We start from the raw sequence: 13,545 nt of genomic DNA on the forward strand, positions 1-13,545 counted from the left end.
CTCACAGCTAGAAAACTTTGCATATTCTGATTGCAATAGAAAATGATATTGATTGTGCAAACTATCTAATAGCATTAGAGGCTTGTTTTTCCTTGTTGGTATTCAGCATAAAAGCAGTGATGTCTTTAAGTTTTTCATGTAAGTAGGAATTGACTAAATCATGGCCATTATTCATTCCTTAGTTATTGCTCTGCATATTCTAACTGCTCTTTTTTAGCAGGTAATATTTTTCTAGATACTGGGTCCCTGGTTTTCAGCAGAAATGCACTTTCTAGGAATACAGTGAGCTTTTTTGTCCTGCTTTACCTTGTTCTTCATTGCATAGTCTGTCTTTCCTTGCTGCACCAACTAGAAGGATGATACAAATGGTAGTTCTGCTAAGCAAAGAAATACATAATCAGCACTTATAATAACATAATTACCAGTGTGTTGGTACTGGTTTTGGTTGGGTTTTTTTTTGGTTCCCAGAGATTTTGTTATGTAATTCTGATATTAGAATGCTGTCCCTGAACTTTGCCTTGATGGAAACGGAAAGATTTCACATTGTTTTCCAAAATGACACAATCACCACCCCCACCACCCCCCCACCAAAAAAAAAAAAAATCCTTTCTGCAACTAGCAAGTCTCATAAGTCTGTTTCTTAGGCTGTGTAAGCTAAAGCATGCAATATTAATTGAAGAAAATCCAGTTTTGATAAGCATGACTTTTTCTATTTTTTCTGACAGGAAAAGGCATAATTTTATCAGAAATGTTGGCTGATCAGTGCAAGAATAGGGAGATGTAACACTCATCAAAAGAATCTCATGAAATTAGGTGGAGTGCCTGTGTAGAATTCACAGGATGAAAAGCAAACCAGGATGGTATTACACTCTAAATTGCAAGGGATTGTAAGTTTTTTATCATCTATTTTATCTGTCTGAAGATGAGCTCATCAGTAGGGCAAATAAACAAACAAAATTGCTGTATGAATGGATCACATCTCATGGGAAGTACCTGGTAAATGTCAAGAACTGGTCTCATGGCCTCTGATCCAAGAGTTCCTGAGGTGCTGCAGTAGGTTTGTGGCCACAAGCAGCGCAACATATTTTTCCTGTAATAGTGAAGTACGTTTTCATAAATTACTAGCCAGGCAGATGGAGTGTGAGATCACTGTTAATACCATCTTGATTAGGTTGGCAGGGACTTAAAGATATGTCTTTACAGTCCTATCTTCATGTAATCTTTGTAGCTATCTGTAAAGTGAGAGTGTGGTCTCAGTCTACTTTTTGCTCTCCAAATGACAGACATCTTTGGCTCTTGCTTGCAATTTGTTATTTAAGCAGAAAAGGCCAAGGCTGTGGTATTATTTTCGTAGTACTGTTGGAGTTAAACATGGGAATGTTTGCACAGTTCTACTTTGTATGATTCTTGTTTAAAACTTTCTTAGCAACTCTGTAAAGCTAGTTACTTCCATTGTGCAGCTAATTTCCCGCCAGTGTCCCCTGCTTTCCACTCCTGTGACATTTTTTATATTGCAAAAGTAAAGCTCATTCCCAGGCGTAGTATCATTTCCCCTAGTGTGGTTCCCCAATTCCTTCCAAGATAACTTTAAAGTTCCACACCTAAGCATTTCTCTTTCTTTGGTCTTTTGTCATCTGTGAACTCCATTGGGAATGAGGAGAAGGCTGGAGAGAATGAAGTTATTTTACAGACTGCTAAAAGTGCTTCCAGTGATAAGTATGTCTTTGCTAATAGAGCCTTTCTCATTGAGGAATGTTTTGTCATAGAATGGAGCGTTCAGAGGCCTTTTCCTTGGGGTATTCTGGGAGGAAATGTGGGGGGAAGGCATTTGGAAGTGTGTGTGAGCAGATAGACTCTTCTCTTGGAGAGGGAGAGACTGAGGCAGCACACATGTGCCTCAGTCCATTGCCAGCCACCCAAAAACCATGAGGGAACCATGGGGGCCTGAAATGGAGATGAGGGATCTCTCTTCCTTGGAGCACTGAAGATGAAACACAGTTGAGTGAAGGGTATGACCGAGTGGGGCTGGGTGTAGCTGAGCCCTGGGGAAGGACACAGGCTGGCCTTAGGTGTCCTGAATGGACTTCACCCCTCTGTGGCCACTACTCTCCCAGCTTTGGGTGCACAGGGAAGGCAGCCATGGGCACCCTGCCCTGCATCTTGGAGCTGCTGCAAGGTTGCGGGAAGAACAAATCAGCCAGATTTGGTGATCCTGAGTAGTGTGTAGGAATCACTGGCTCCTCTCCTGTGGAGCCAGCTTATTTTATACCTAACAAACCCACCTTCTTTTAAATGGGAGTTGTGAGAGCTGTGTATTTGAAGTAGGCTGTTAGTCCCTTCACGCTCATGCCTTGACACTGAGACTCACACAAAGCTCTGCCGTGGTATCTCACCGTGCACTTGAAGATAAATGAAGGCGGTGTAGTTACATGGGTGGGAAGTTCATTGGGAAAACTTAAATCCGGGTGATACTGGTTTGCAGGGGTAAATTCAGAGGCGTGAGCTTTCTGGAATTGTCTGGTTCAAAATCAGTTCAGCTCTTTTCAGGTAGAGAGGAGCAGTTGCAAGTAATCAAACTGCTGTAGCTTGTACAGATACTCTTGATTGACTGAGTCATGGTAACTGAGTGGGTGTGCATTCCTAGCCCACTTCAACTGCAAAATAAAATATGTTAATTTAAATTGCTTTTGCTTAGGCATTTATGCAGTCAGAACCAGTTTAAAAATAATTTTGGATTCAGTTGGTATGACTTCTCTGTACAGGCAAAGGCCTGATAAAAAAGTCCTGTCTTTTAAAATGCCATTATGCTTCTTTGAGAGCAAAACTAATACTCCGGGTAACAGGATGTATTTTCTCAATGCCCTTCCACCCCCTCCAAAAAATCCAACATGGCCTCATGATGCTGTTTTCAACTGGCTCACTGCTGTATAAGGGGAATAAATGCTGCTTTATGTAAACCACTTTGGTCTTTGATTGTCAGCATTATTTGGGAAAGCAGAGTGGGGAAGAATTCTACTTCAGTTCTGCTTGAGGAAGATTTGTGACTTCACTGATTTAAAAAAACCCCAACTTCTCACATGCTCAGTGAGTGTGTAGGTAATCACACAGCACATTTGGGATGAAGTGTCTCTAAGAATTGGCCCTTTGCCTTCATTTTGATCTTTACATGGGGAATAATTGGGAAGAGCTGTATCCCTTCACAGTATCCTTTGAACCTTGGCCAAAAATGATGTCACCTGGAACTTTTTTCCTGTCTTGAAAGATAATGCTTTCTAAGCACTCTGGTACAGCTACCCTTTTCATTGTCCTTAAAAATAAAAAGCAGTTTATTATAATATTATTACCATGAAAAGGTAACCTTTTATAAACTTTATTTTATTTTTATTTTCTTTCTCTAAATGATTATCAAGAACCTTGGCTATTCTAAATGGAGAATCTGTGCTACTTTTTCCTAGTCTTAACGCTTCAGTGGGCCAGAGACAAGATTTTATTATTTTTAGGATCTAAAAATCTTCAAAACAGGAAAATGGAAAGGTTTCGGGGGCATAATGTTAGGATGTAAAGAACTCTGAAGATATTTTTTAAAGAAATGTATAGGGAAATATGTATGTCTGTTGTAAGTGAGATTAATTAATGTATCAAAATACTTCAGCATTAGACACAACCTTGTGTGCAACTCCAGAAATAACTTTTCAATGAGATTTAAGTCCATTTAAAAAAATTTGTTACCATACTGGATCACATGAACCCAGAGTTAAGATATAACTGTACTTATAATTACAGTGTGAGTTTGATTCCAAAGTAATAATAGTAAAATTGAAAAAGTAATGTTAATTCAATATTGAAAACACTAGTTGAGAGAAAAAAAAAATCAGTGTACGTGTTATATACTGCATTTGCAAATACATCTGTAGAAATTCAAACTCGAATCTATCATGTATAGGACATATTTCCATCTCTATTGGATGGAGAAATGTTTGGGAGGCTTTAAGATTGCTTTATGAATACTTTCTAGGTGGTGTAATTGGTATTCTGTCCTTTTGACTTAGAAGTTTGTAGCCAGACCTGAAAGTTTTTATGCCAGTGTGATTATACCCAGCTGCTTAAATAAAACTGGAGTGTTTGCATGAAAGACAGAGAAGGACAGATAATTTTACTTTCTTCCATTAAAACAAAGTAAAGCCCAGGCAAAACCCATGCAGAAATCTTCTATTTCCATTCTCCCTCTTTGCGTGAAGGGGCAAATGACAAATGTTGTAGTGGCACAAAGACATAGATGCTACCTTGGTACTTTTTGAAGTATTGGAAATAAAAGACTTTGCAGCATGGTGAACTGCACAAAGTTTGATCTTTTACATCTTCAAGGAATATAATTAAGGGTGTTTTTGGTCATATTTGTTGTTATATTATCGAAGCACATATAAGTACTTGCCATGAGCCACGCCCCACAGAAGTGGGATTTTTACCCATACAGAACAAAAAGTCAGTCCCTGCTCCAAAATACTAAAATTCCAAATATAAAACAAGTGACAGCAGATGGATGCAAACAGATGGGGGGAGTATGAGAAAACTATGAGACAGTATTAGCCTGTAGTACAGGCAGTGGTCTCAGCACATCAACAACTAATCCATTGTCAAGGTTAGATTTTTACTCTCATCTCCCTTCTTTTCTTCCTCCCTCCTTCCCTCCCTCCTGTTTTTAAATGCATGGTGAAAGAAAGTTTTAAGGAGGATTTTAAAGAGAACTAGTATGACAAACAGAGAGAAATTAGAAATGCTTTAGAAAACTGATGATGAAATTGTCACAGTAAAGGGATGGGTGGCATTTTGATACCGAATAAAAAATGATAACAAGGGTGAGAGTAGGCTGTGGGGACAGACAATGTTGAACAGCTACCTATATTTGATGTGATAGAGCTGGGTAAGAAATGGGAAATGCTCAAAAGAGAGTGATGTGGTTAAGGGAACAATGGACAAAACCAATCTATTATGAACAGTTTTGGGAATAGCATTTTTAGGGTAAACCTGTATTTGTTTGGATAAAAGAAGAGATATTAAATTGTTCACATAAATCTCTGCGTGACCAAATTTAGGTTTAGGGTGATACTCCCCCTAGATAAGATGTAGTAAGAAGGAACAAAGCCTTTTGGAGAGCCTCAGAGAAGCAGATTTCCCTCAGGGAGTGGGTAAAGTGAGAGAATCAAAAGGGGACCAAGCAAAGGGTGTGTGTATGGCTACACACATATGTTTGTTCCTATGTGTAAAATCCATGGACTTTCATGTGTGTATGAGCAAAAATCTGTGTATTTGCCTCTGTGTTATGAAAATGATCTATTAGTTCTGCTATTTGTCAACTATTTGTCTAACAAAAAGGTCATGAGAGAAGTGTGGATTTGGAGTGCAGAGTAGCAGCAACAGAAAAAGGTATTTGTAAGGAGTGTGTTAATTGATTTTGATATGAAAGAAAAATTAGATTAGCAATTAAATAGGCAAAGGTTGGGACAAAATTGTTTATTTTGTAAAGGAAAGACCAAGAGAAAAATAAGAAATCAAGATTAAATTATTATGCAAATAGATAGATACATAGAGATTTCAGATCTGTGTAAAGACAACACTCTCCCTGTATGTTAAAAAGTGCAAACATTATAAATAATGCAAGCAGTGGCTTGATACTATTTTTTAAATACAATTTGATAATCATGGGAAGTTATCCTCTGTGCTAAAACTCAGTCTGAATTGTCTGTATTAGAAATAATTTCTCAGATATGCAACCTTCTGTTCATTTTTTAGTACAATTTTTTATGGCTGCTTGAATGTTTAGTATTCCTGTCTAGCCATATCAACACATTCTGCTGAAGTTGAAGCCTTTCATATATGAAATAATAAAATGGTATTAGTGTTCTGTTTTTTTTAATGCTGAATGACTGCATTTAGGAAAAGAATGCTGGTGATTATACAGTTAAAGTTATAGAATTCAAACTTTAAACTTTTTAATAAAATCTGAACAGATGATCTGTGCTTTTTTTTTTTTTTTTTGGAACTGGCAGGTTTCAGGCCCTCTAATTGGCTTCCCAGCTTTGCAGAGTAATTACAGCTTCAAGCAAACTTTGTCATCTGTGGTTCAGAATGGTGTAAAGTAAACAGAACGTTTTGAAATACAGTTTGTAGTTAGAGTTGCTCAGGAGAGTTTAACTAGCATAACTACTTAATTTAGACAGTAGCAGTTATTTGAAAAAGATAGTCTAGCATTTTAGAATTGTCAGGTTGGTTGTTGATATGAAGACAAAAGTTAACCTCTGGTATGTACCTGACTTTGTTTTGTTTTTCAAAAGGATAATTTCAATAATTGAGAAACATCCATTGCATTTCTTTTTACTGTTCTGATTTAATTTTTTTTTCCATTTTCGGTAAACATCCAAAAATGGCCAAAGGAGAAAAATGCACTTGTTGGAACAGAGTTGTCATTCCCTGTTTTACTGTTTTTGTATTTTGCTGTTTTGAACAAGTGTTCTCCCCCAAGGTATTTCCTCCCCTCTAATATTAAAGGAAAAGTTCTCATGACCGAGGTTTCATCCCAGGAAGACAGAAAGCCTTAGGAATAAAATGTGTAATTCCAAGTTGTAGATGGCTAGCATACAAGAACACAAAGTTGAGTCTGTCTGTTTACTGGCTTACTCATCTTTTTGAATGATAATTTAGACTTCCAACTGTTTTGAGTTGAGATTCAGTCCTTTAATTACATATGTTTATGTATAGTAGCAAACTTGAAGACATTATGGTAGAATGTTCTCTCCTCTTGGTAATGACCCAACTATCACTCGAGCATTCGGAGCCAGCTCTCAGTAGCCAGTTTCACTCTTTCTTCTGTGCTTTTGTATTTTCCAAACTATTCACTCAGTCTTAAACTACTATGCTTTTTCCACTAATTAGTAGAAAAATATTTTGATAATTAGCAGTAACTGTGTATTACAGCACTTATTCATCTTAATAGATTTCTTTCCTCTAGTAGTAGGTGAAACATATTCACAGATGAATTTTTATTCATGTTGCAGTCAGGGCAGGAATAGTGTTCAGCCCATACATTTGTGTACGGCAGCACGTGAAGCATGTGGGGCTACTAAATATCAGCAGGCTGAAGTTATTTTTACCTACTTGAGAAGAATGGGTAGCACACCTCTTTTGGGAATACTCTGGTTCTCCACTTCTTTCTGAAACCCTTTTTGCTTCATAAGGGATGGATAGGAATGTATTCAATCTTAACCTTCTACAAGGAAATCAAATCTTTAGCCACTCATAACGGAATATTACCAAAACTAATTAAGTTTTCCTAAATTTTATTTTCCAGTAATTTCCTCCAGTGATAGTGCAATGGCATTCTTGGGGGCTATTTGTCTGGAGGTTTTTTTGTTTTCAGTACCATTTTCAATTCTTAAGGTTTTTTAGTACCTTTCATTGATTTAATTAATCATCTGTAATGAAAAATCAGAATAATTTTTTCTAAAAATATTTTATTATTATTTATAATGTTAATAATTATTTTGTTCTTGTTAATAATGTGCATAATCACTTTGAGGGTTGACTTAAAAATGTAATATAAGTAGTATATTAGATACAGATTTACTTAAAGTACATACCAATGTCTATATTTATTACTTTCTATAGTATATTACATATACTATATATCTATTATATAATATATATTATAAACTGTATATAATATACTATAACTATAATATATAACTATATATTACATATACTATACTATATATATTATATTTTATACATATATAGGTGAAGACCATATTATAAATAGCATTTGGTCATAAGCAGATGTAATTCTATTAGTTCCATTTTTTTCATACATGAGATGGAAAACTTAAATAACGCAATTTAAATGTATGCATATTTGTCTATATTGACAAAGAGAAAATAAATGGTGGAATTCAAAATCTTCAGTTCCATCAGAGGCATTGGAGAGGATGTGCTTTTTGATTGGTACAGATTTTTTGCAGGTTTGTCTCTGCACCTTTTTTCCTTCAGACTGTCCTAACAGTCAGCTCATGTTTCTCCCTGGCAGCTTTTTCCACCTTCCTTCCTCTAAATTAGGTACTCCAGTTTGGCTATATTCTAGCTATCCCCATACTTTTCTTTCTCATATAGATTCCAGTCTTTTTCTTGTCCTATTACCACTTTCCTCCCTTTATTCCCTCATCTTTTGTTCATAACAGCTCTCCTGTAAATAGCTTGCTGTATGCCATCTTTCTCCATTGGATTTTGTTTTAGTGAAGTACATTCTTTGTCATACTGTCTGAAGAAGAGGGTTAGGCATTATGAATATAAGTGAAATGCTTTCAATTTAGCATGTGGAGAGGCAGTAGATAGCTGTAGTCTCTGGATTATACTCAATGCCTAGACTTTTCAATGATTTTATGCTTTAGTAATTGTTACTGTAATTTTTTACCCTCCTCCCACTGCACTCTTATCCCTCCCACATGTAGTGTGGCCAGATGCCTTTCATTTTCACAGGAATACTAAAAGGATATCAAAGGTCTTGATTTGCCAAGTTTTAAGTCTCTTCTCCAAAAGCAGCATTTTCCAGCAGTGTGCAGCTTTAGGCAGACACCCAGTAAAGAAAATTTCAGCCTACATGATTGAAGTGTGATAGGATTAAAGATGAGAGGATGGTTTTGTCAGGAGTAAAATGAGATAATCTTAGAGCAGACAATGCTTCTAGTCTCTTCTGCTAGGAAGGTAGCCCCACATGTTCCTTGGAATTTCAGCTGAGGGAATTAAAAAAAGCCTGTTAACCTTCACTTCACTGTCACTGTGATTGTAGCTGGACTTCAACCATACCCCTGGGGTTGGGGGTTTCTTTGATCCCATGGATAATTGCACTGGGCTGCAACCCTGGTTAGGTACCCTAAACAACTCTACTCTTATCATGCTTCTATCTGCCTTGTTTCCCTTCCAACTTGTGTGTTAAACTCCCTCTTCCTGTGTCCATCCTGCTGTAGATCTTTCTTCTCCATGTTGAGGATGGTTCTCATTTCATCCAAGACCTAGCAGAGTGTGTGTAAGCAATGAGGGTGAACTGCTGTTTCTCATTTTTAATGAAATGTTTGTTAAATGGAATGTCATCTCTGTTCCTGACAGTGAGCAGTTTCTGACTTACATCATAATTTATAGGTGTATGATGAATATATATGTTTGTTCATCAAGGAATACACATGTGCACAGGACAATATTCACTCCTTTTGTTTCTCATACCTGTGTCTGTGAAGCTTCTGAGGTGTTCTGCTAAGCTGCAGAAAAAAATACTATTGATAGATATATCCACTTCCACACTTCTTTGTTTTTTCAAATAAAAAAATTGCAGTAGATGATAGTTGAGGTTTCAGGATCCTGAATTTGTCAAGAGAAAATATGTCAAGCCAAAATAATTTATTTCTGTGAAAGGAAAGCATGCCTTGTTAAGTGGTACATGTCATATGACTTCTGCAAAGCGTTGACATTAACTGGAATAAAGAATAGTAAGCTGCATAAGTAAAAGGTGTGGGTCAACTGGTAGGTGGTAACTATATCAAAAAGAAGTTACAGCAGATTGTAGGTGAACAGGAATTCATTTACCATATCATTATTGATTGATTTGTGAACCTGATGAATCATTTTCGATCACACACACATATTTGATCTGGATCGGCTTTGAACAAGTGATAATATTCCAGACATGAGATGTGATGGTTTGTGTCTACGCTGTGGTGGCTGCAGAAAAACGAGTAACACTTTTGACAGAGTAACCTCAGCTTCTCAAAAATGTTTAAATGTATTTGCATGAATAAGGAGTTTTAGTTTGTCAGAGTTTTGCAGCTGTAATGTTTGGTGCAGCATCGTAGAACTGATACACAGCAACGCTGAACCATTGCCTGAATCACCAGTGTGGTCCTGCCACAGAGGAGTAATGGGTGGTCTGAAATATGTCTGGAGTTGGGGAACAAGGAAGATCTTGGATCTGAAAGCACAGCTGGTGAGGGACACATGGATTGAACTGACTTAAAGAAGACTGAAAAGAGATAAAGCAGTGTTCAAATGTCTAAAAGGGATGGCTGCTGAAAAGATGAATTTAGTCAAAAGGGCAAGAAACAGTATGCTGAAATTATAGGAAGAGTTGCATTAAATCCTAGGAAAAATCTTACAGCAATAAAAATAGTTAATTTATTTATAGTAGGATGGAATAGTTTGCTCACAAGAGTTTTGAAATTAGTACTTTTTGTGGATTTTAGAAAGGGTGTAGAGAAATACTTAGGAGAAATAGCATAGGTAGATCTGATTCTGCCCTAGGGCACAAAGAGAATTAGATTATTTCCTGGGGCAGCCCCACTGGTGGTGTATGTGGGGTTGTTCTATATTTAATAATCAGACTAATTTAAACATCTGAATTTTCTTAGGCTATTTTATAATAAACCTTACCCTGAAGTGACAGTACTATCAGTAATTGTGACATGTTACCATTGAAGGGAAAATGTCATATTCCTCCTGCTGGGTGCAGATGGAAAAATATGCCAGTGGCTACTGCTGTTTCCTTGGCATGCTATAGCAATCCAGGATCTAATATTCTTGTTAGCCTCATAACACAGACCAAGTTAACAAATGGAGATGGCACTTTTATATGGACAATGATACAAATTCCATCAATTCCTCTGACTGCTTTCTTCACCTGCTTTATTGTTACCTATTACCTTTTGTTCAAACTTGTGGTTGTATTGCTGTTCTGTATTTCTCTGTGTGCTGGATAGATTCTGGATGAGGATGTATATGCTGAATGAATTTCATCTAAGTGGTTTTGTTTGCTTTTCACCTGTTAACTGGCAATATATAAAAAAGACAATGTCATGTATTTGTCTAGAATGTCAGCTAATGAAAACAGAGCGACCAAAGCCGAACACATTCATTATCAGATGTCTTCAGTGGACCACGGTCATAGAGAGGACGTTCCATGTAGACACTCCAGAGGAACGGTGAGGTTTTTGTTCTTGTTTCCCTTTTCACAATCCTTGTGCAGAAGCCTCAGCAGAGTCTCTGCTGGGCCTGCACAGCAATCAGCACTTGGAATTGTGACATTCTGAGCAGTTAGTTAAAGATTTTTAAGTCAGCTTCTATAAAATATTATCTGAGCTCATAACTAGAGTAAGAAGAGTTGCCTGCGAGTAGGTGGGATGAGTGTGTTCAAATAAGCCAAAACTATGTCATGATATGTCTCTGAAGTGTTAAATTTTGAACATCCAAAGCCTAGATTGAAATATTTCCAGCCTTGCTGTCTTACTCCTCCTAATGTGCTTCTTTCTTTTGGCACAGAAAGCAGCATGCTTATTATAATTTATTTTGTGTTGGCTTATTAGTTTTTCTTGTTTCGGTAAACATTCATAAACGCTTAAGAATTAACTTTTTAATGCACCAAAAAGTTTTTTTAATGAATGGAAGAGATATGGGATAATGCACTCAAATTTTCTGTACTCTGTCTACTATTAGATGCACTGAATCTTGCTGCTGTGGACATCTGTCCTTTTGAGACCAGTACTATGATCTGGCTATCATTTTTTGTATCAGTAAATAACCAACAGCTTTGCTTTTTCTGTTATTTCACTTAGAGGTTTTTTTATTCTACCTTGGTACCATGTCTCCACCCTGTCTTTTTTTTGTGCAGTGTAGTAGCTCACTCTTCATTCAGCAGTAAATACCACCAAAATATCCCATATTCCTTTCTGGCTGAGCAAGAGGCAGCAGGTAGCATGCTTGGTGTGGGGCTGTGACCTGCTCAAGGGCTGCCTGGTGTGTCTGTGCTGCTCTGCTGGCCCTGCTTGTCCCTCCACAGGAACCATCACCTGGCCTGTCCCTCAGTGCAGCCACAGGTTTTTAGGATACTTGTAGGAATTTAGTATCTTTGAGTGCCTTTTTTGAGGGAAATTTGTGAAAAAGCCTGTAAGTTGAGTTTTAAAAGGAGAGAGACAAAGACTTGAACATATGATATGGTTTAATAAATCTTATTTTCTTTTTCCTCTGAAAATGTCTTGAAGGAGGGGAAATATCAAAACCCCTCTTAAAATAGTAAGTTATTATTATGAGATACTATTGCATAAGAGATGACATCCTGTGCTCACAGGTGTATTATACCTGGAAGAAGTATTTTCAAGCTTCCACTAACACTTAGAGAATCAGAAGCTGCTAATTCTTGAAGTTACCCATATAGTGATCCTTTCTGGTCAGCTTCACCCCATTTGAGAAAATGCAAGAATTGGAAGGAAATTGAAGTGATTGATTTAATATGAGTCTTCTGCTGTGTAACATAAGAACATTGAACATTGAAGCAATGTAGCATGTGAAAAACTTTATGAACTATGCAATACATTTTTTGAGTTTCTGATAGAGGTGTTGGCTTGTTCATGATAGGGAAGAATGGACAGAAGCAATCCAGGCTGTAGCAGACAGACTTCAGAGGCAAGAAGAGGAGAGGATGAACTGTAGTCCAACTTCTCAGATAGACAATATAGGAGAAGAAGAGATGGATGCTTCAACAACCCATCATAAAAGAAAGGTAATGACCTTAAAAAATAACTTTTGAGAATGGTCTAGTCAGGTAAACCAATATGCAGGGAATAGTATTTCAACAGAAATTTCAGCATAATATAAGATCAAAGTACTTATTTATTTCAGTAAAGCTGAACTGCTCTAGTTTTGTTTATTGGTCAAGGTGATATGGTACTTCTGAAAAACAAAGTTCAGCCATTCAGGCACATGCTAGCATTCTTCTTATTGTTTGACTATTTTTTCATCCTTTTGTTTTTTTGCTATTTTAGAAAGTATGGTAATAAAATATTTTCTTTAGACAAGTACTTTTGCCTCCTTTCTCATGCAAATAATACCCATTACAAGTTAGGTGATTTGCATGAGAAAGGCTAGCAGGATCTGGCTTTTAATGACCTTGGGTTTTGCTAACTTGGGAAATAACTTTGCTTTAGTTTTCAATGAATTAAAGAAAACAGCATTTCATTTTTCTGTGGTCCTTTACAGCTTTTGGTCTGAGTAGGAACACGTACATTGCTGCCTATAACGTACTTGTGGTTGCATCTCCAGAGTCAGCAGGTTAAACATACAGCCAAGAGCGTGTTTTAAAGATCTGATGCCACTCAAGTTTGCTCATGTGTCTCCATTTTGTCCTGTATGGACTACTCAAACTCATGTCCCCTATTTGCTATACAGAGTTGACATGACTCAAGAAATTCACTGAACTTGCATGAAAAAATAATAACCAGTTTACATAAGACTGACTTTACCTTTTCTAGCTAGAAGTAAAATCTGTAGAAAACTAAGTATAAGTCTGGTAACAGAGCAAAACAGTCTTATAGCTCACATAAGTGAATGCCTTTGAGTGATGAACAATACAAGAAATGGTGAACATTTCTCTGTTTACTAATAGAGTGTGTTTTGTTTGTTGTGATACATGAAGCAAGAACCATAGAAAAGTCAGGGCTGAGAGCTATACCCTTGAGA

The 13,545-nt window shown here is 36.9% G+C and overlaps 1 protein-coding gene across 2 annotated transcripts in view; it reads left to right on the forward strand.

The window, feature by feature from the left end:
* AKT3 (AKT serine/threonine kinase 3) overlaps positions 1-13,545 on the forward strand; it is a 151,732-nt gene that overhangs the window by 79,760 nt on the left and 58,427 nt on the right. For both annotated transcript variants that reach the window (XM_064708837.1, XM_064708838.1), the window contains exons 4-5: positions 10,904-11,015; positions 12,445-12,589. In XM_064708837.1, the coding sequence (XP_064564907.1) occupies positions 10,904-11,015; positions 12,445-12,589 (257 nt within the window). The remainder of the gene's footprint in view (positions 1-10,903; positions 11,016-12,444; positions 12,590-13,545) is intronic.

The sequence above is a fragment of the Zonotrichia leucophrys genome, chromosome 3 (genome assembly GCF_028769735.1).
Source record: "Zonotrichia leucophrys gambelii isolate GWCS_2022_RI chromosome 3, RI_Zleu_2.0, whole genome shotgun sequence".
Classification (NCBI taxonomy): domain Eukaryota; kingdom Metazoa; phylum Chordata; class Aves; order Passeriformes; family Passerellidae; genus Zonotrichia; species Zonotrichia leucophrys.